We start from the raw sequence: 21,569 nt of genomic DNA on the forward strand, positions 1-21,569 counted from the left end.
ATCTATTGGCATCACTTTTCCTGAGCCGAGAAGTTTGTAATGCGCCGATCAGGGGGGCCGAAAGTGGCCTCGTGGATTCGACCAAAGTCGATACTATACCATCCCACTGCCGCCTCATCCAGACAATGATCAAGGCCATCGTTATCGACCTCCAGGTATCCCGTCATCATTGCTACCCAGCACTTCAGATGCCCCGCCTACGGAGAAAATATCAGCATCGGTGTCTGCTTTTATTTCATCGACCGCAGCCTTAACAAAGCTTTCACCCAATGCCTGCTCCAGCGAGTAGTGTAAATTGCCGTAGGTATCGAATTCCTTTGTTGTCGTTGTATATCTTATTTCGTTCGAATGCCGGGGAATATCTTCTAACGGTACGTGGGTGAAGGAGTTCGGAAACAGATACAGCTGCATATCTTCTTCTCCTGGATCACCACGGGGATAATCAAATACTGCAATATACCGACCCAAGCGTTTGTAGCCAGCGTTTATTTCCTCCAACGTCTGTTAGGGGTTTGGAGGGTCCTTCATAACCTCGGGAGGAGGAGTGCGATTTGGAACCGTTCGGACGAATCCCACTCTCGAGGTTTTTAATGGCGGCTGCGTAGTCGTCGTCTTGCACCACAACCATGGAGAGCTACAGGTATAGGAATATGGTTAGATCTAGATAGATAGTTATCCAAACAACACAAGAAAATATATCAATATTAAAGGCTTACCAGCACATCAGTCTAATACCAGTAGACCTACACGCGCAGCTAAATAGTCATAAGCAACACACTAAAACACAGCAATGGTAAAACTTTACTAACGCATCAACATCAATAATGTTATCTAGCCTCATGAGAGAGATACATCTGCTAGATGGTATCAATTACTATCAATATCTACGTTGAATTACATGTATTTATCTGCTACACTCTCAATTAGGGTGGAACGCACCTTTTATATAATAAGACATTGCACTTCATACAACACATCGCTGATGGTATGATACATATCCAAATTGCAATTTAGTATTATTATGGTAGTAAATCATTCAAGAACCCTATCTCCCGCTATTGAGCATAGATAAAACATAAAGAATATATTTAAAATAAATTACAGTGTCTAGCTAATTATTAATATTATTTTTCAGTTATATCTTCCGACTACTGTCAGCCAGTTCATCTCGACATCCATGATATAATGGTTCATAACCCCAATTTCTAACAATTATACGTTTTCTTTTTGAGCAGTAAATGGGTCCTTAAATGGATCAATGAATAGTACTGCTGCGGCCTGATTTTGAGTGCCATTCCATTGATGGGATGCTAACCGACATATCTTGGCGCATTCTAGTTAGCACCACTTGTAGTATGCCTCTATCCCCTCAGGATAACTACCTCCTTGCAGAGAGCCATTGTTGACCCGACAATCTCAACATATTCTAGCGATTCGATTAGGTTATTTATGGTTTTCTCATATTTCACTTCCTCATCAAGGTACCAGCCGTGTTGCTTCCACATGACCGAATACATGGTGAGAGTTTTATTTCAGTTTTCTTGAACTTTGACGCAACCAGGATCGTCTTAGAGAGCGAATTAGTACGCATAATTATGATAATGCGATCTGGTTTGGCTTGTTTTAGGCCGTTATTGCACCTGAAAGAGACCAAAGTAATACATCCAGGCAATATTTAGACAAGTATAACAATTCTTGAGGGAGAGGTCCCTAGTGCACCCGTCATAGCCGGAGATCAAGATGAAATCCAGTTATATTGACTTGTTATGCAATTCGGGGGAAAGCTATTATGGCTAGGATCGTGAGCAGTAATAGAGATGCCATTTATACGCTTCCATCTAGGAAATGATTGGTTCTGAACACTGAAACGAATTTATTCTCCTTGATTGTGCAGCTCGGCCTCGTGGTTCATTCTTGCTGGCAATGTATTGGCTGGCTACTGCGTGGCATATTTACCCCCTGCATATATGAGTTTAGCCCACAACGTCACATTCGAGATTAGGCTAGGTCGGGGTAAGATTAAGGGATCTAAGGCAGAACTTTCCGCGCTGTACCTTCTTAAACTTGAAGATGCAATGAGAGAGTTAGAGGTCATTTCTTATAGGCCAAATTTTTCCATAGGTGTAGTGCTGGACAAATATTTCTGCTTAATTACAGGATGCGACGAAATAGAAGCTGCCTTGAAGTGGGCCGTGGACGGAATGTAGGGCTAGAGAGGGAGGTTACAAGACCAATGCTACAGTGACTTTCCGAAAGTGACTGAGCTAGGCCGGCGGCACAGTTATCACTACTTAGTCATAGATATGCTCGCCACTGTCAATTGGGTTTTCAACAATGCTGGATCAATAAGCCATGGATGAGACGGTCTGATTGGCAAGCTGCTCCCTCTGTAGTGCGCGTTGTCGGTACGGTGATATGCATAGGTCATATCTTTTACGAAGTAACATCCCCAAAAGTCAATCGCCTACTTGGAATTTGGATCATTAAACAAATCCATTAAATAAAATTTGTTTACTCTGCTTTCTAAATGCTCTACAATTCCCTCGATCATCGAATGTTCAACTCAGTGTAATGGTTTTCAATGATCCTATTGCACCACTATAACATCCGTGTGAACCATCTTTGCCTAAACTGTATAGTACGGCTCTTATTTTGAAGCCTCTTTCTGAATATGACCACTCGACCCCCCATTTTAGCTGCAAATGGAAGATATAAGCCGCCGGTATATTAGGGGTTGGGTAGCACTTTTGTGGGTTGTGGCGTTCGACTGGAGAATGACCTCGAGTTCCTAGTTTCCGAAATTGAAGCACAAGCTAGAAGATAGATTGAAAGTCACCAGATGAACTTTTGACATATACAAGATTGTCACATTGTTGTATTTCGTGACTCCTGCAGATTCTTAGGCCCTTTTCTCCAATTTTCTCCAGGTTACCTCCACTCTCATTTGCGGGGGATGTTACGCGGCCGAGAAACGAACTGGCGTCACGAGAGATTATACCTTCACTTTCTGCATGTCTATTGACTAGTAGAGCTAGTGTAGTGCCATAGCTAGAAGCTCTGATGAATGAACATCAAGTGTAACCTTAAATCAAAACACTATCACGTTCGGTATATCGTAATTATTCACAGCGGGACCCGTGAATATAAGATGGGCATTTCTCCTGCAGAACTCACGAAAGTTCTATCATTTCTCCTTATTTATTAGTAACTGAAGTTTCCTGGCGGAATTGTAACTAGTCCCACATTCCTTATAAGTACTGGTGTTTTCCATCCATCAAGTCGCCCGTGCAACTTCAAACCTTTCCTTTCAGCAAACATGAGGAACGCCGTTGTTTATCTTTCTGCTTTCTTAACAGCTCTTACTGGCGTTCAAGCTGGTATCAATTTGAACAGTCCACAGAATGTTGCTATCTACTGGGGTAAAACACCCATAAGGAAACCAAAACCTCAATCGACTGAGTCTTAACTAAAAGCTCTTATCTACCAGGTCAAAATTCTATGGGCACCCTTGACTCCACGGGTCAACAGAGACTAAGCTACTATTGCACAAGTAAGTCCTACACTGGATGTTTGATGCTGAAAAATGAAAGCAAAACCATGAACAAGCTGACGATTCTTGTTTTTACCTTTAAAAAAAGACTCTCAGGTAGATGTATGTTTGCTCTCATATTTTTCCTTCTCTTCAGATAAATTGGCAATTTAACAACCATTCAAAACAAAAATAAGACTTTTATTCTTTCCTTCGTGACTCAGTTCAATGGTCCTGGCGGTTATCCTGTGACCAACTTCGCCAACGCAGGAAACAACTGCACCACTTTTCCCGGGACTGGGCTTCTAGATTGCCCTCAAATGGCGTAAGTCGGAAACTTTTTCAGGGCATGAAACAGAGAAGAGATCTAACAGGAAGTCACAAAATAGCCAGGACATTGTGACCTGCCAGGGTCTCGGAAAGACTATTCTCCTCTCCACCGGAGGCTCCACGTACAGTGAAGGTGGATTTAGTAGTACAAGTGAAGCACTCCAATTTGCAAATCTTATGTGGGAAGTTTTTGGACCAGTGTCCAGCAACAGCTCTGTTCTTCGTCCCTTTGGTACTGCTGTTGTTGACGGCTTTGATTTTGACTTCGAGAATCTCGTCATGAACAATATGCCTACCTACGCCAATCAATTACGAAGTTTATATTCCACGGATACGTCAAAGAAATATTACACGACTGCCGCTCCTCAGTGCGCTTATCCAGATCAGGCTGACAACCCCATGTTGGCTGGCGCCGTATACTTTGATGCCATCTTTGTTCAGTTCTACAACAACGCCTGTGGTCTGGTATACTTCGATCCAGGCTCTGCAACCCAGCGCTTCTTCAACTTTAACACTTGGGATAACTGGGCCAAGACTGTCTCTCTGAACCGAAATGTCAAAGTCTACATGGGCGTTGAGGGTAACGTCGGAGCTGGCGCCGGCTATGAACCACTCTCCATCGTTGATCCAGCTGTCACCTATGTCTCCCAGTTTAGCTCCTTTGGTGGTGTTATGATGTGGGATGCTAGCCAAGTCTGGTCCAACACAGGATTCTTGTCTTCTGTCTACGGAACCTTACCTAGTGGCACCGGCGGCAGCACCACTACCACCACCACCTCTTCCTCCTCCTCCTCCTCCCCCTCCTCCTCCTCGTCGTCGTCTACAACAAAGACCACATCAATATCGACCACACTTACTACGACCACGACATCTTCAACTGCTACTTCTACCCCTACAGGCACTTGCCCCGTTGCTGGAGCTTCTTGCCCTACTAACGATGTCTATGCCTGTACTGGTAGTAACTTTGGTATTTGCGATCATGGTGCATGGGTTATTGAGTCTTGTCCTGCTGGCGACGTCTGTGTCCAGTCAGGCACAGGTGTCTACTGCGCTGTATCTGGCACCAGCCCATCTGTCTGCTAGATTTAGGTATATTAACAGGTACATCCAATTTGATAGTTATCTGGAAATCCCAATATTCACAATATTAAGACTTCTATTCGAAACTTTAATAATTTAGATCTTATTTTCTTTTGTCTTTTTACTCTCAAAGAACATTATAAACTATGGATGTTTTATAATACTAATATTAAAATGATATTCATTTAATTATAATATAGATAGTCATTCTTTAAAAAAATCAATATTTTTTTTATAAATAGATTTCATAATAAAATAAACAGGGCATAAGGCATTCATTTCTATTGGGGAGTAGGTCAGGAAGCAGTTAGGAATGAGGTCCGAGGACTTGCGATTCGCAATTGCCGCACTTATTTGTTATATATAGCCTAAATAAAGAAATCTTTATAATTATAAAAGTGTATATTTAATATAAATAAATAATACATATATAGTGTTTAGCAGTTCCTCTCCACATGGATGATCTAACCCCATTTCTTAAAGTTACAGTTTTCTTTTGCAGCCCGACTCACGATTCTCGTTCTCTAACCGTGGTCGGGGCATGCATATAATCATAATCAGACATCATCAAGCATAACAAATCATAAGAATGTATAGTACAAGTCAAATAACAATAGTAATCCAACTCACGGAACCTCTTTGTCGCCCCTCTTCAGTTCCCCATCCAAAGCAAGCGCATCGCTTACATAAGGAAGTTGCGCAATTTCGTCTAACGGTTTCCGCCTCGAATGACGCTTCAACAGCCCCTCTACGCATTTTCGGGCGCCCTCGAGCTCGCGACCTTTGACAGGGTCCCATTCCTCGTCTTCATCTGCATAGCGATACCATGACCACTCGCACCGCGCGATTCGGTGCGGCGTACGGGCACGGAGCTTTTCTGGGTCTCCTCGTGTGCCTGGAAGGACGTCAAATGGTAGGCGGCTTTCCATCATGGCATACAAAAGCACCCCAAGGGCCCAGGCATCCGTTGAGCGTCCATCGTACGGCTGGCCCATGAGGATTTCAGGAGCTGCATAGTCTTCGCTGCCGCATCGAGTGTGCAGCAACGGGCTCTCTGGTGGCTCTGGAATTCTTCTAGAAAGACCTAAATCACTCAGCGTGATGACGGCGCGATCGTACGTGCGCCAATCCAACACTTGCTCCATGGCCGCTGCCGGCGGGTTCACCAAGACGTCTAGTTGGGTCAGTACGTTTCACAACTAATGGAAAGTACAGCCTTACTCTCAAGTTTGATATCTCGGTGGACAATATAGTTAGCATGCAAATAACGCACTGCCGCTACCAATTCCGCAAAAATTCGTCTGATGAGCGGCGGACTCAGAGTCTGCTTGGCTGAGGTAGCGAAATCAAACAAATCTCCGCCGGGGCAATAATCTAACACCAACAATGCACGTCGCTCATCGCTTCCAAAGGCCTTCAGTTGGACCAATGATGGGTGGTTGATGGACTTCAGAATCTCCACTTCGCGCTTGAGGGAGACCTCTACACGGTCCTCATCCGCTCCTCCCGCTGGTCCGTACTCAATGATTTTGACAGCCACTAGCTTCTGCGACATCAAACTGGGCATACGAACATGGCCGTCTTTTCCTGGTGCGTCATCCGGCACTCTCACGGCAAGGCTGACTTGGCTAAACGTCCCTTGTCCCAATTGGCGTAGCTTGCGGTATTTCCTCGGTTGCTTCGTGCGAATTGACCGAACATAGTACATTTCGTCGTGAGACCCATGCATTAACTCATGTTTAACAATTGGCCGAAACCTTACTTCATCCTCCCCGCTTTGAGTTGATCTAGGAGGTGTCGGTGGTCGAGCGCCGGGATGTGCAAGACCTCTTTGGACGGCCAGGTATTGTTCACGGTGCAAGTTATTCGTGTCCGAGGCCAGGTCCGATGTCGAAGACGAGCTTTCCATTGAAGAACCAGGACCCTGCACGGCATTTGGCCTCGGGTGCGGTATCACTGCTTTATAGGGGATATATTCGCTCAAGCTGCGGTTACGCGAATGTCTTCGCGTGTCTTCGTTATGCCTTGGACCAGGTTCGCGTACATCGCCATCATTCAACCTGTGACTGCTATATCGTCTAGATCGTGAGCGCGAGGATGCCGTCCTAAGCAGCTGGTGTGAATCGCTAGGGCGTAAGTTTACCGAGCCACTGCGGGAGATCGTAGACGAAGTCCTAGAAAGTGAATGCGACGAGATTGTGCGTCCTCCAAGCCGCCATGGCGAGGGACTGAGGTATCCAATCGGCGACGGGAGAGGGGTGATATCTGCCATAGCGGCCAAGGCAGGAGATGAGATGGCGGACGAGCGGACAGACGATGGCGAGAGTGAGCCAGCGCTTGACAAAGTTCTCATTCGTATCGCCCAGCTGGGGGTTCGTCGAGGAAGACTGGCCGTAGATAGGCTATGGCGCAGGAGTTGCGTCTCATGGTCATTGAGCGGGGTGGTTGGGGTGCCGTCTATTGTAGTCGGCAAGTCAGTACGAAGATGCAGCGCTGGAGACGGATGTCGTCCAGGCTGGTGCTGCATCGCAATTTGACCAGTCCATGGTGAAGATGTTGGCGACTGTGGAACGTTGCAGGCCGCATCCGGGGTTGGCTGCACCGATGTTGACGCTCTCGTCCGGCTTTGCAGTTCCGCAGAGAGCAGAGACCGCGACGGAGTTTCTGACCCGACGGTCTGGCGACGCGCTTCGGGAGTCAACATGGACGACCAAAAGGCAGAGGACACAGTCCCCAGCCGAGGGGAGGCGAGTCAACCGTGGTCAGGTATAGTATAAATATTGTATTTGTTTTTTGCTGCCCTTCTTTTTCTGCCCCCCTTGGGTCGAGGAAAGGACCGGGGCAGAAACGTCTTCGGAAGGCTTGGCGGCGGAACCCAGGCTTAGTAGGCTATCGTAATTCCGGCGCGTCAACTTGCATCATAATGGGATATGCAGAAAACGGACATTAACAATATTGATAATGCGTGCAGGTTGCGACATGTTACAACGAAGCCATGGTGTATGTATCAGAGGACTGAAAAAGGACAAGATGGAAAGAGGAAAGGCAGAGACATCACGGGGCAAAGTAACGGCAGGTAGGAAATGCGACGTGACAGGAACTAGAAATGCCACCAAACCCTAGCTTCCGCAGGACAGACTAGCCCTGGGCATGGGGTCAAAATACTCGAGGCAGTCAGTGCCCAGTGCTCACAGTGCTACTGCGGTCCGCAATGCTGCAAGCCACCGCTCGTAGGAGTCTGCGATTCTAAGAGAAAGAATCTGCCTAGCAAAGTAGACACGCGGAAGGCCGTGGCTTACCGCATGCGGCAGTTCCGGGACTCACAGATCTGGTCACGTGTAAGGTCACGTGTAGATGCCGGCTAGTTATGTACTAGTGGCCTAGGGTACCAGCGTGCCGGTCCGATTTCCTCCCCGCGGACCAATCATGTGACAGCTGGCCGCCGCTTATCCCGTTTAGAATATCATTCCTGCATTGGCTGTTGTTCGCCAGTGAGGTCATCGCAGAAACTGGAGGTTCAATTCTGGTGTTTTCTGCGTGGTGCTGACTATGGCCAACTTGAGTGTGAGCAGACATCGGGAGTCGGCGCCCGAGGCCTTGCCTAGTGTGCTCACACAGCGTTAAAGACCGGACCGTGCATGCTCTCGTTGTGCTTGGTGATTGGCGAGCTGATCATCTCTCGGAACAAGTTTGATGCGAAAATCAACAGGCTAGCAACCAGTTCTTTGGGCAGTGCAAAGACAGTTATCATTGTTGTTCAGATATGGCTGCCCAAAGTTGTCGAGCGTGATAATGCCGCAGTTAGTCTGTGCATATCGATAAAGATACTAGGCAATAAATAAGTCTTAAATATGTGCCATTGTAACACGTATTATCTAGAATAGCCATGTGATCATCGCCAATGCTAACACAAATAACCGCTGGAAGAAATGTAAACGAGACAGAACCCTCTATATATATACAATACAAGGTCGAAGAGATCCATGATCATGCCCGGTCCCAAACCCGTCAGAAAATGCGAGTACCAATGCCCTGACGCCGGAGTGAGGAGATAGGTCTGAAATAATCGGAATTTTGGTGATACAATGCGCAGAAAGATCGCGCGCAACTATTCATGCGTCACAATAAATAAAGCTATAAGGGCGAAGTTTTGTCGTTGATGTCGCCAAGCGATAAAAGACGGTCAAATATAGTGGAGAAAAGGGGTCTTGGGCGATATGCGTTCAGGAAAAAAGAGCCTTGCGGGTGACCTGCAAATTATCAGTATTTGAAGAATCTAGTAGCACGCAGAGAACATACAGCCCAGGCTCCCGCGATGCCAGCCACTATTCCACCAGAGATAAGCATGGGCCGAGTGCCACGAGTGCTCTTAAAAAGCATTCCGCTCAAAGCGCCCGCGACAATACTGTTTGCCGCGTCATGCTTTCCGCGAGTATATCCAACCATTGAGTTAACACCGTTGTAAACCATGGCAAGAACGCCAGCAGAGTTTCCTAGGAAGGGGCCTCGTCGAGTAATTGAGTTCAACACGCCGTTCAGACGCAGCTTTGGGGAGGCAGTAACAGGCGTCCGCGTCAGGCCCTCAGCCAGGCCCCATGCTCCTCCTATCGTCAAACCTGCAAGATATGTGGTACCTGTTCCGTAGCAAAGGTCGTCCGACCAGCCTCGGGATGGAAGAGCCGAGCGCGATCCCGGCAGCTGATCAAGAGTCGAGTCTTCCAAAGTAAGGTAATCAAGGGCGTCCTGGTTCAAGCCTGCCAGCGGATGAAGCTGGGATGGGTCGGGAAATGTGTTCTCCGTAAGAAATGACGAGACATCTTGGGCAGAGGTCGGATCGAAACCACCTTCAGTCGTCGATTTGCGACCACCGAAAGAATCCCAGATCGGCATTGTGAAAAGGTATTAAAAAGGATCAGCGGAGAAATATCCGGACACAGAAGAGAAAAGGAAGCGAAGGCGAGTATAGCGGGAAATCACAGGCGAGCGTCAGCAGTGTTGGGTTATTCGAAAGTTGATAACACTGGACGATTGACGAGCAAAAACTTTGTCCTCCGTGACGGCAAGGAAAGGCGCGCCCGGAGAAACCCGCGTGCCGATAGACGCGCGCTAGGCCCTAACGGGAAGCGACCTCGAAATTTCCACAGGAAAGAGCAAAGTGGGATGTGCGGGGGAAAGAGCGAGCCTCAGTCGAGGATCAGGTTTTTTCTCTTGTAAAGTCAGAAGGTCGCTCCCAGGCCTGTCTGATATCTTGTTTATCATGGCCTCTGCCGAGGCTGGGCCTTTGGCGGGTGCCTCTGACAATGCGGACATCAGGTCGTTGTTTGGAAATATACATTTGGTACCCGTTGATGTTCTAATGAACATCAGCAAAGGACCGCTCAAAGTATTTGTGCAGAACTGCGAGGACAAACAGTAAGCCATCAAATAATGTACTAAATTCTATATCTGCAAACACTTTTTAGCTAATTCCTCCAAGACAAGCCAGATCCGTCTGGGAGTCACTGTTTCTCACACTCTCGACGAGATCTGTATCAAAAGAGCAGACCAGAGCCGCATGCAATGCAATCATTGTATTCCTAGAGAATGCAAATGCGACCCGCGCCGAAGCCACATGGGACTTTGCATTCTCCAATAAGACATGGATGGCTGTCTTCACAACCATCTTGGCCAAGTTCGAGGATGCGGCGCTAAAAGCTATTAAACAGCTGCTCGGTACATTGGCCAAGATTCTCAAATGCCATCCAGACTCGAGCGAAGCGCAACTGATTCGCGCTGAGATCATCAATGTGGTGATGCCAAGTGTCATACTTGGGGACCCGCGATCGCAGCTAAAGTCCTCCCTCGTCGCTCTAGAAAGGCTCATTCAAGGTGATGGGATGTCTGTCAAGACGTTGATGTCATTAACATATGACTGGCTAGTAGCTCATTATGAAAGATGGCAGCCTTTATTCGAGGGTCATTGTCGTTCATTGTTCATCGAAACTTCGCAATTTACCCAGACAAACTCCGTGTACGATATTACCAACGAGAGGGCCAGAAACGCTGTCCCCATGATATTCAACCTAGCGCTTCTTGTGTATGCTAAAAGTCAAGGCTTTACGCAGGCTATTGGGACTTTGATAGCCCTGTTACACACGAAAGTCGGAAACTGCGAAGACAGCAATCTTGAATCGTGTTTTCCTTTAATGAGTTGGGTGGTTCCGACTAGGTACATTATGCTGCAAGACATGGATTCTATAGAGTATATGTCTCGATCAATACTTAGACCGATACTAGAGTGCGATATAAACGGGTTTCACGCTTTTACCAAAACCTTGCCTTTGGATATGGTGCTCTCTGGAAATATGAAGAGCCAAGGAAGCGTCGATGAACTTATTCTTCTTTTCTCAACATTGCAAATCGGCAAGAAAACTGGATTTGTGCACGAGGACTGTAAGTTAACGATAACACTCCCTTTTATTTTAAAGTCGCTGACTTTCGTAGATGTCAAGGAATCCAAGTCCACGGCTATTAAAAAAGAGAACATTCTCATACTTGATAGCAAAATTATTGGCACTTTTTTGTTACACAACGAGCAAGGAATTTGCCTTTCAACATTATCTCTGCTCATAACTGCTCCCTCATCTGCCAAGCCACTTTCAAAATCTGCCTTGGATGCTATATTGGCTGGTCTTCCATCTCTGCATGCCGTCTCGAATTCACAAATTCGACAAGAAATCGGCAGCCTGATGCGTAAAATGATGACACGTTTGCGAGGACCTGGAATGCAGAAGAACTTTATGGACAACGAAGGAAAAGATGCGAAAAAGTTTATGGAAGATTTTGTTTCATTTCTGGAAGGGGAACTGATCTCGACAGCTTCCTATCAACGCCACATATCTGCTTTGAAGTCGATGACTTTAGTTCTGAATTCTGGAGTTGATCCTAATGCTAGACATGTCTCATTAGAAGACCAGTCATTGTGGCGGTACAAAGTCGACATACTGCGTCCAAGCCTGTTTCGACTCCTGGTTGACCTTCTTCTTGACCCCTTCGATGAAATTCGAGCGACTGCCCTCAGCCTGCTTAGCTTATTTCCTAGTGATATTTTCACGAATTCCACTGCACAATTGGAAAGCGACGGACTCAATGTGTCAGAGCGACTAACGTCAGCCTTGACAAAAGCTGAAGCTTTAGCTAGCAGTACCAGTCGAGCGGACTATGCAGATGCTGTTGCCAGGATCTACAAAGCTATTTTTTCTGCGGCAAAGTCTGGTGGTAGCTTAGAGACTTCGCAGAAATGGTTTGAGACAAAGTGTGGTGTCGTGAATGAGGTCTTACAGAGACTTGAAGAAAAGGTTTACCAACAAGGCGGGCTTTTCAAATCTTCAATTCGTGACGCCCCTTTACATGGTCACCTATGTGCTCTGAAGTAAGAGCCTGAATTCTCTGATAAATAAAATGCTCATCACGATTATAGGTATATCGTTGGCACACCGAATTTCTACAGCTGCATTGCTAGCCAAGAAGGCGACAAAGATGTATCATGGAGGAAAGTACATGATCGAATTATGGCGACATGCCATCGCATTTGGGACGGAGTTAAGCCAGTTTTATGCATTGATTCACCGGAAGGCCATACGGACGACACACTAGACGATATGGAACTAGGGCCCAAGGATTTATTGTCATACTCGTGGCGGGCACTGCGAGAATCTAGGTAAGACCGCACAGATTTCATTACACTTATATTGGTATTAACTTGACGGCAGTCTTCTTCTTAACGAGATTTTAGCAAACAAAACATACGCGCCGAAAGACAGCAAGACAAGTCTCGTACTTGATGATTACACTACTATCGGGGCTCTTAGTTTTACGCAGTTGTCCGAGCTTCGACATAGAGGAGCCTTTTCCGCTGTATCCCAAACCTTTGTCGCATGCTGTGAGCGTTGTGCCGAGCACGAAAATACCGAAATCTCTAACCTGCCAGACATGTGGTACCAGGTAAGTCAGGTAAAGGTGCTAGCATGTAAAGACAGCTGACAACATACAGGATTCGAAGAAAATCATCGAAGACCAAGCATCCAAACTGACAAGAAGATCGGCTGGATTACCTGCAATTGTTACGGGGATAACAATTGCGAAGTGTAACGATCCGTTGTTCGAGAAAATTATACACGAGCTACAAGAGATCTCGAGTCAGCCAGCAGTACAAGCAGCCAGTTATAATGAGCTCTCATTGCCTCAGGTCCATGCAATGAATTGCTTGAAAGATATTCTCGCAACAACAAGGCTAGGGGACAAAACGGAGGGCTTTATCATGCCAATTCTTAGGCTTTCTGCTGATTCTCTTAGCTCGCCGATGTAGGATCCCCTTTCAACATTTATTATACACGGTGAATACTGATTGAATATATGTAGATGGGCGATTCGGAATTGTGGGCTGATGCTGTTTCACGCATTGATGATCAAGATGTGTAAGAGAGTCCAGGGCACGGGCTTTGGTTTCAGCGGCACTTCAGGGACAGAGTCTAGCATGACCATCGAATTCCAGAAATACCCTGGCTTAACTGAGCTTCTATCTAAACTTTTGACATCTGCAGATGAAAGTAGAGACTCGAAAGATGGATCAGCAGCCTCAGAGACAGAAAAAGTTTTCCCAGCCCTTGAAATAATTACTGAAAAAGTGCCATCTCTTACGGATAATGATGATGCCGTCTTACGCGATTTGATCCTTCACCATGTGAAGAGCTCCATCTGGGCAGTCCGCGACCAGGCTGCTAGAGTGCACGCATCTCTGATGCGGTCCACAGAGATTGTACAGTCGGTCGAGTCGTTACTGGACTATGAACTCAGCACGCTCAGTCAAAAGCATCTACATGGACGGTTACTGTGTATTCGCTATGCATTGCGGAGAGTATGGTATTCTGGATACTGGCGTGGTATGTATTGCCATAAGACATTAGCAGTGAATGAACTGACGTTTGTAGATCATTTTGATAGCTTGCTTGCGATTATAAGCGATACATTTTCTAGATTCACGCCATTTTTACGATCACCGTACTGTCAAGCTGCGTTGATCGATGTATTGACCGATGGGCTAGAAAGTAGCCTGAAATCTAGTAGAGGAGGTGAAGTTGATTATAATAATTCTATCGTCGGAATACTAATGATTACTAGTTGATATCCAAGGATTTGCACACGGTTTATTTGATAGCTATGAGCTGGGATTGCTCATGGCAAATCTAGTCAGTCACGTTGGATATCGAAGAAACGAGGTGCGAGCCGAGTCGTTACTTCGACGTTCCTTGACATGGAGTATCATTCTGAAGAACTCCTTACATAATATTAATGACTCGCCTGCTGGCCTGATTGGTCCATTTTTCGACCTCTCCACGGCAGACAGTGACGCTGCTGGCTGGGTCCTTGAGAGAATCCGGGACGTCTTTCCTGGTTACAAAGGACAGAAAGATTTCTTGAGTCTATATTTACTAATCTTACTCCAAGATCAAGAAGAAACTGTCAAAGCGAAAGCTGCCTTGAACTTGGCAGAAACTCTCGAGGATGCTTTAGAAAAGGGGCTTTCGGTGGACTTCCTCGACAAATGGGCTCGCGTATCAGACTACCTTTCTGTTCAATCACAGGATCAAGTATGGAGCCGTGAGTTAACTGAAAATGTGCTTCGACTTCAAGGCGCCATGCTGGCTTTGAAGTATGCGGATGAGTCGTTCGATACTGAATCGCAAGAGCCTTCTCTTGGTCTTCGACGGTGGGCAGTTGGTCTACGATCTGCACTGAGTGAGGAGACGGTGAGCATTTACTCCTCTTTAATACCAGCACTTCGCTTGCTGAGACTAACCTGAGCAGGTCTTTTCTTCACGACTCGCCGCCATACATTCTCTCAAAACATTTAGCCGCATTATTCGCAAGCCCGATCAACCGCCAAGCACAGATGCGGCTTTTCTGGAACTTTATTTGATCCTTTATGATATGCTTAATGATGATGACGACGAACTTCGCGATTTCTCTGCCCCAATAGCGTCGTGGATTCTTTCATACTCCTCAGTGTTCCCTGACAAGACAGTTGCGCTAGGCTCGATTCCTGCTAGTGAAAGTCTTGCAGAGTTCATATCGAGCAACTATAACAAACAAAAATCATTGTTTCGTCATATCATCAAGCGGATGATGAACAAAAGCGCGGTACCGCAACGGGGAAAATTACAATTTACGTCATTTGAGACATTGTTCAATGATTACCGCAAGGAAAGCACAGTGCTTTTCGAGGAGGAAAAACAGAATTTGTTTATTGATGATGTACGCGAAATTGACATCTGGTCGAGTGCCCTGATACGTTTGGAAAAGTCTGCATTTGACGAGGACATTATTGACAACTTGTTTGCTTGGGCGTCGGAAGGATTGGCTTGTCTTGAAAGATGTTTGATTTCTGGCGATCAGGATGGCGATTTAGGGTGGACGGCAAAGCCCGAGATTTACTCTCTTGGAATTTTGCTGTTTTCCATCACATCATTTCTCATAGCTACTAACCCAAAAACGAGTGGAAAAACAGACGAGGGATCGAGTGCTTCTCTATCAGAAGCACTTACAGCTCTGTACACAAAAGGCCAATCTATGGCCCTACATCCTCACTGGCTATCTCGGATACGTCCCTCGCGGCCCTCCAAATAGGACAGAAAACATAGATAATAAATATGAAATGCGAATAAACCATGATTCTTGTGTTCACCGGATTCATCTCATCTTGTCCCCTTTCAAACGGATTGGACAAGGCGGTCAGGTTTCTCTCGTGAGTCAAGGGATTTGACGGCGAGCACCAGCGCTTTTCGCTAAAGTCTTTATTTGTTGTTGTATTCGTCGGGCATTCCCTTTGTCGATGAAGCGTGGTGACATTTGACCAAGTATTTGGGGCTCCCAGTGCCTCTGAGAGCTCTACCTTGCTCATAACCTTCAACTATCGATAGACAGCTATCCAACCAGTAAGCAAGGTGAAGCACCACCAATAACATGATGTCTCTAATAACGCAGATTCGTGACAACACCCATCGCCATGGATCCACGATTGTTGTTCCTGATAATATCACTACCTATCTTATCCATCACCATGGTACTATGTACCTTGGTGCACATGAACATGTTGGGCTTTCGTGTCGCCAATGGAGAGGGTGGTCTCCATGCGCATATAAACTCTCGCAGGTACCGTCCGAGGAACTACCAGACGATACCTCGCACAGACCTAGAAGCGGCTGACAATGACAACTACGCCCCTGAGCGAGGACGAGAACGAGAACGAGAACAGTCCAGGATTCCCCGTCGTCCCGTGCCGCGTCTGGGACAAAGATATGTCGATTGGGACCCAGAAGCCGGGGTCCTTGGCGTCACAACCGCCTCACATCCGCGACGAACAGAGCAAGGACATGTGGAGGAGGAAGAGAGGAGTCCCAGTCCATACGACTTAGAGGAGGCGCTGCGGCGTGGTGGCTCGCAGCCAACGGATATTCCCACAAAACGTACCAGCCACCCTACCTTCCCTTTCCCTGCAAAGCTGATCTGGCAGAAGCTAACTCCCTTCGAGAGGGCTGGAATGGTCTGGTGGCGCAATTGATCACCGTGTACCAGCAGCTCAGAAACCGACGGCCGAGCGTGGTGGACGAAGAGTAGGGAAGATCCAACGAGGCTGTGGACAGCAAACGGAACGTGAAAGGGAGATATGATATCACACACAATTTAGGCACTAGGTAAAACGAACCATAACTTGACGCCTCGTCTTGTATAAACCATCGAGCTAATGTGTGGGCCTCCCCAATTTAGATAGACATTAGACGGCGAGCTGGTCAGTACAAGCAGTTTACAAATGGATTCCCCTTTTTGGAGCTTGAAAAACGAAAAAAGTAACGCCATATACTCCGTACAATGGCATTGCGTACTAGAAAAGGGCACTGTTCGTAGGGGCTGGGATGTGATTTGCCAGTGACAGCCAGTTAATGACTTGTAGACTGGACTTGACCGGCTTGTAGGCTTGAGATGGGTTTGATATTCGAGTTTAGAGCCGTGATAAGCTTTGGGTGGATTCCAATTGCGTCGAAGAGCACTAGTTGACGTTATCGCATACAAAGAAACAACGCCCTAGAGACGACGGTCAACCATGGTTGAGGAGTCAATGGCCGGCATCAATGGTGTTGTTGTGTTTGCTCTCGCCGGTCAAAGGTACCGAAAACAGGCTGTGTTTGCAGTTTGCCAGTCTATCCCATCCTATCATTTGCTAATGGCACCTGCTATCTCACTACACTTGATGCGTATTGGCGATGTTTAAGCTGATGCCTGAAACAGTCACCGCGTCTTCTTATTGTGTTATATGTAGAGTCCTTTGTTGGATTTCTTCAAAGTTGACAATTTCCCTTCCTATCTTTCTTTGATCCTCCAGGAAGACATAAAAGCTCAAGCACATAATCTGCACTTCATTCTGTCAAAACCCACTTCAACATACCTCAACCCACATCGTCCTTTTATTGTTTTATTGCCACACTAAAGACATGGTTGATTATGTAAGTGGAAGTGGAAGTGGTATTGGAAGCACTGGCAAGCCTGTGGAATTCAGTGCACCTGTCTTCAAGCAGGATGTGGCCAGCCTTTGTTCTGCCCTAGAGGCCCCGTACGACGAGTCCATCCTGGATAAGATCTTGGATGTCTATACAGAAAACTTCCGACGCGGAGCGGTCCTATGGAAGGCCACCAATCGCCCCAAGGATGGAATTGCTTTCCGCTTCTACGAGCGCGCGAAAGTCGAGGTGGTTGCACCAGCCATTGAGGCCAACCTTCTTCAAGCGGATCATCCTATGATCCCGTTGATCAGGTCATGGGCCGACATCAACGACAAGGCCATTGCCTCTTGCGACTTCGACCCTGCCATGGGCCTCAATAAGACTTGGATATGGCTGGGTGGACGCCCGTCCATCGATGAGCTGCTTAAGGTACCCAATGTCCCGGAGTCTATCCGTGCATTGGGAGCCCAATTCAAGGAAGTGGGACTGGACACTGTCCGGCACACGGCCGTCGATTGGCGCACATCCACAGTCAACATCTACTTTTGGGTGAACGGGGAAATCGACCTCGAGATTGCTAACAGGCTGGTGGGCCTTTCTGGAGGCACTGCACTTACCAAAGAGAAACTCGACGAGATCAAATCACAGCTCATCCCGGAAGGATTTACCTTTGCCACCACCATCAACTCGGCTACCGGCAACATCGAACGCGTCGCCGTCTACGCCCTGCGCCTGGATGGCAACGCTCTTCCGCCAGTGGGGGAGCGCCTGGCGACCTTCTTCCAGGACGCTAAGAGCTACGATCACAAAGACATCAACATCGTGGCTTGGAGTTTCGGTAGGGGAGAGAAAGGGACCAAGGACTACATCAAAGGAGAACGTAGCTACTCAGGAGAGCTCAACAACGTGCTGCAGGGCTGGGGCTCGCCATTGAAACCCGAGACCGCCGTAGCCTGACATGCTGTTTTCTTTCTTTTCTTCTGGTAGTATGTATAGGTCGGGTGATCTGAATGGTTCTTCCGGCGGGTGCGACGTATCATGAATCTCACTGCTGGGCAGGAGGAATGAGCGATGAAGATGGGGGTGGGGCATCATTCTTCTTTCTTCTGTTGCCCAGGCTTAGTCGAAGCTAGTTTTTGGAACTTTTTGGAACAATGAGAACCAATGTATTCGTATTCGATATCACCCGAGAGCCGCCGGGGTAGTTGGAGTGTAGTTAACAAGTGAGGGTTGAGTGAGTGCCTTAGTCAGTCATGTGCAAATCGACGCCTCAGGCCGCCGTTTCCGCAGAGTGACGTCCGGCTCCCCGCAGCACTCCAGTCTCCGTCTCCAAGTCCACATTGAACACAAGACACACAACACAACCTTTGCGACCTCAACTATCAGTTGATATTATTGCAGCTATCGACATTAGCTGCTGTCACTAACTTTGCCTACAGCGTCTTCGCCAGCCGATCCTCATCCAGTCCCCAGGCAGCAGTTCGCAGCTTCAGACTGGTAATTAACCTGTCCGGATATACTCGCCTGGCTCTCATTCCCAGCGCTCCATCCGGACCCAGACAAATTATCGCCTGCGGTTCTTTATCCCTTGTCCCCGCCTCTTTGTTGCCCTGTGTTAGCTTGTCGTCCGATCCATGGGTGTTCTCCCCCGGTAATCTCTGCGCACTGCCCTCTCTCTGATTGCCGCGCCGCCGTCGGCCTTCGCTAGACTGCCGCCATCTCCGGCCAGTGGTTAGTCCAGGCTGCGACAATCACCAGCTGCGTCGACTCCCCCCTCCCAGTTCCAATTTGAGCGAGCGCCGGCAGAATGTGGAACGACGAAGACAATAATCCGTATGGTGCGTTTGATCGCCCAGACTCGCACCTTGCAGAATCGCTGCACTCGGGCGCAACTTCGCCTCGTAAGTACCGGCCGATGACGTCGGGTTCTAGGCCCCTGCTAATACATATGCGCTGGAGAAGCCCCATACGACCGCGATACGTCGCCTGCTTCACGAGCCTCAACCCAGCCGCCAGACTATGTGTCGCGGCTGACCGAAGACACCGACGACGAGGACGATTATGGCGTGCAAGCAACCCCCCCCGTGGGCCGCAAGAAGGGCGTGTACGACAGCCGCATTGAACAGATCCTCTACGAAAATCCTGAGCTCCCGATTCTGATTACAGATGCTGGAAAGAACCATGAAGGTGGCGGGGGATATATTGTCTACACGATTAGGACGGGGGTAAGTGTGAGCGAAGGGATTTGACTGTGCTGTATTAATTATGGTGTGTAGGACTTGGAGGTGCGTCGTCGTTATTCGGAATTCGCTTCTCTACGGCAAACACTAGTCAATTTGCACCCAACCTTGGTCATCCCTCCCATACCAGAGAAACACACAATGGCCGACTATGCTGCGAAACCCACGAAAGCAAAGGAGGATGTCGCTATCATCGAGCTCCGAAAGCGGATGTTGACTGTTTTCTTGAACCGGTGCCGAAAGATGAAGGACGTTCGAGAGGACGGTGTTTGGTGGCGCTTTTTAGATCCCAATGTCAGCTGGGTGAGTTATTTCTACGGGCTGACGTCTTTTCGTTTACTAATTCCATGACAGAACGAAGTCTTGCACTCCCATCCAGCATCGTCTGTGCCGAAGAATAACCTCAAGGCTCCCCCGCTCGATCCAGCCAACCCTACGGCTGCCCATGGCTGGCTTCCCGTGCCATCGACATCCGCGAAGCTAAAGTCTACATCAGGGAATACTGCCACAGGGACGCCGACTTCACCGTCTGAATATTCACAGACACCGTCCACAGCCGCTCATTCGACGCCTGGAGTGCAGTTCCTCGGGAGGTTTCCTCCAACATCACGAACCTTGAGTGAACAAGATCTAGACCCTTATTTTATCAACTTTGAAGCATCTACACGGGAACTGGAGCTACTGCTCCAGGGAAATATTGAAAAGGTTAATCGTCGTACACTGTTACACCTCTCATCTCTATCCGCAGATCTTATGGAACTTGGTGCTCGCTACAATGGCTTCTCTCTCTCGGAGCATAACCCCACAGTTGCTGCAGCGATCGAGCGCGTAGGCCAGGCTGCAGATACATCCTATATTGAAACTGAAGAATTGTCATCCTCTCTAGGGGCTAACTTTGCCGAGCCTATGCGGGAAAGTGCCCAGTTTGCTAGTGTTGTTCGTAGTGTTTTGAGGTACAGGGTACTCAAGCGTGTACAGGAAGAAATGACCCGAGATGAACTTGCTAAGAAGAAAAGTCTGCTCGAGTCGCTAGAACGCAGTGAGCAAGAAGCGAAACGGATCGATCAGTATCTCAGCCATGCAAACCCATCGTCAGCAGCGACGCGGCCGTCTCGATCAACTTCGGCTTCGTCGGCAACGAGCAGTAGCCAGGGGGAACCCGACGGCGGCCGCGGCTCTGAAGATACAGCGTCTGTTGACTCTGATTTCCCACCCACGCATGGCGAGGTCACACCACACCCGTCTGTCGGCCAGGGCACTCCACAGCGAGAGACAGCCGCCCCTCCAGTTCATCGCAAGAGTCCGAGTGGTAACTTTGTCGCCAATCGGATATTCGGCCGAATTAGCCATGCGGTGCATGGCTTTGTTGACGTCGACCCTGAGAGGTCCCGGCGGGACCAGATCGGCAAGACAAAAGAAAGTCTCGTGCAGGTATGTATATCTTATTTGTCTTTCTAAATGTTGGGGTCCATGCTGATCAGATCTGTCTAGTTGGAACAAGCACTTCGGGTATCGGAGAAGGATGTCAAGGATGCTAGTGCCGGCGTGCTTCAAGACTTGAAGAGATTCCAAAAGGAAAAAGAGGAAGATCTTCGTCGGTATATGGTGAGTTTATTCTACCAATATGTATTGCCTTGACCCCACTAATTGTATCACTATAGGTCGCCTACGCGCGGTGCCATCTAGACTGGGCACGGAAAAATCTCGAAACATGGACTGAGGCCCGAGACGAAGTAGACAAGATAGTTGCACGATAGATTCAGACAGAAGCAATGATTTATTTCTTAGAGACGATGGTTTGTATAGGATAGGGCGTATGTATTTGCTCAATGAGACCATGGCTATGATCAATCG

The 21,569-nt window shown here is 47.7% G+C and overlaps 8 protein-coding genes across 8 annotated transcripts; 5 read left to right on the forward strand and 3 right to left on the reverse strand.

The window, feature by feature from the left end:
• Positions 1-141: 141 nt before the first annotated feature.
• Positions 142-841, reverse strand: BGW36DRAFT_364923 (uncharacterized protein; the record flags this gene model as incomplete). The annotated part of the gene is made up of 4 exons (XM_046214607.1): positions 142-501; positions 532-634; positions 717-755; positions 810-841. The coding sequence occupies 4 exons, from the start codon at positions 839-841 to the stop codon at positions 142-144; spliced, it is 534 nt and encodes a 177-aa protein (XP_046066483.1).
• Positions 842-3,316: 2,475 nt separating this feature from the next.
• On the forward strand, positions 3,317-4,942 carry BGW36DRAFT_364924 (putative chitinase 3 precursor; the record flags this gene model as incomplete). Its single annotated transcript, XM_046214608.1, has 5 exons — positions 3,317-3,419; positions 3,488-3,550; positions 3,639-3,652; positions 3,754-3,854; positions 3,919-4,942. The coding sequence occupies 5 exons, from the start codon at positions 3,317-3,319 to the stop codon at positions 4,940-4,942; spliced, it is 1,305 nt and encodes a 434-aa protein (XP_046066484.1).
• Positions 4,943-5,565: 623 nt separating this feature from the next.
• Positions 5,566-7,643, reverse strand: BGW36DRAFT_433154 (kinase-like domain-containing protein; the record flags this gene model as incomplete). The annotated part of the gene is made up of 2 exons (XM_046221230.1): positions 5,566-6,113; positions 6,161-7,643. The coding sequence occupies 2 exons, from the start codon at positions 7,641-7,643 to the stop codon at positions 5,566-5,568; spliced, it is 2,031 nt and encodes a 676-aa protein (XP_046066485.1).
• A 1,135-nt stretch (positions 7,644-8,778) lies between these two features.
• On the reverse strand, positions 8,779-9,829 carry BGW36DRAFT_351341 (Tim17/Tim22/Tim23/Pmp24 family-domain-containing protein; the record flags this gene model as incomplete). The annotated part of the gene is made up of 2 exons (XM_046213352.1): positions 8,779-9,189; positions 9,239-9,829. 2 exons carry the CDS (start codon positions 9,827-9,829, stop codon positions 9,163-9,165), a joined length of 618 nt encoding a protein of 205 aa, XP_046066486.1. The 3' UTR covers positions 8,779-9,162.
• Positions 9,830-10,105: 276 nt separating this feature from the next.
• Positions 10,106-15,794, forward strand: BGW36DRAFT_68470 (HEAT repeat protein). Its single transcript, XM_046222517.1, has 10 exons — positions 10,106-10,351; positions 10,416-11,371; positions 11,423-12,350; positions 12,399-12,638; positions 12,691-12,922; positions 12,972-13,282; positions 13,340-13,860; positions 13,909-14,049; positions 14,099-14,727; positions 14,786-15,794. The coding sequence occupies exons 1-10, from the start codon at positions 10,197-10,199 to the stop codon at positions 15,602-15,604; spliced, it is 4,932 nt and encodes a 1,643-aa protein (XP_046066487.1). The 5' UTR covers positions 10,106-10,196; the 3' UTR covers positions 15,605-15,794.
• On the forward strand, positions 15,795-16,627 carry BGW36DRAFT_68548 (uncharacterized protein). Its single transcript, XM_046222518.1, has 2 exons — positions 15,795-16,443; positions 16,494-16,627. The coding sequence occupies exons 1-2, from the start codon at positions 15,984-15,986 to the stop codon at positions 16,592-16,594; spliced, it is 561 nt and encodes a 186-aa protein (XP_046066488.1). The 5' UTR covers positions 15,795-15,983; the 3' UTR covers positions 16,595-16,627.
• Positions 16,628-17,466: 839 nt separating this feature from the next.
• BGW36DRAFT_364929 (prenyltransferase-like protein) lies at positions 17,467-18,432 on the forward strand (the record flags this gene model as incomplete). Its single annotated transcript, XM_046214609.1, has 1 exon — positions 17,467-18,432. The coding sequence occupies one exon, from the start codon at positions 17,467-17,469 to the stop codon at positions 18,430-18,432; it is 966 nt and encodes a 321-aa protein (XP_046066489.1).
• Positions 18,433-19,282: 850 nt separating this feature from the next.
• BGW36DRAFT_307103 (putative autophagy protein Atg20) lies at positions 19,283-21,472 on the forward strand (the record flags this gene model as incomplete). The annotated part of the gene is made up of 6 exons (XM_046212211.1): positions 19,283-19,376; positions 19,438-19,700; positions 19,752-20,018; positions 20,070-21,146; positions 21,207-21,320; positions 21,377-21,472. 6 exons carry the CDS (start codon positions 19,283-19,285, stop codon positions 21,470-21,472), a joined length of 1,911 nt encoding a protein of 636 aa, XP_046066490.1.
• Between the last annotated feature and the right edge of the window lie 97 nt (positions 21,473-21,569).

This window comes from Talaromyces proteolyticus (assembly GCF_021365285.1).
Source record: "Talaromyces proteolyticus strain PMI_201 chromosome Unknown BGW36scaffold_14, whole genome shotgun sequence".
Classification (NCBI taxonomy): domain Eukaryota; kingdom Fungi; phylum Ascomycota; class Eurotiomycetes; order Eurotiales; family Trichocomaceae; genus Talaromyces; species Talaromyces proteolyticus.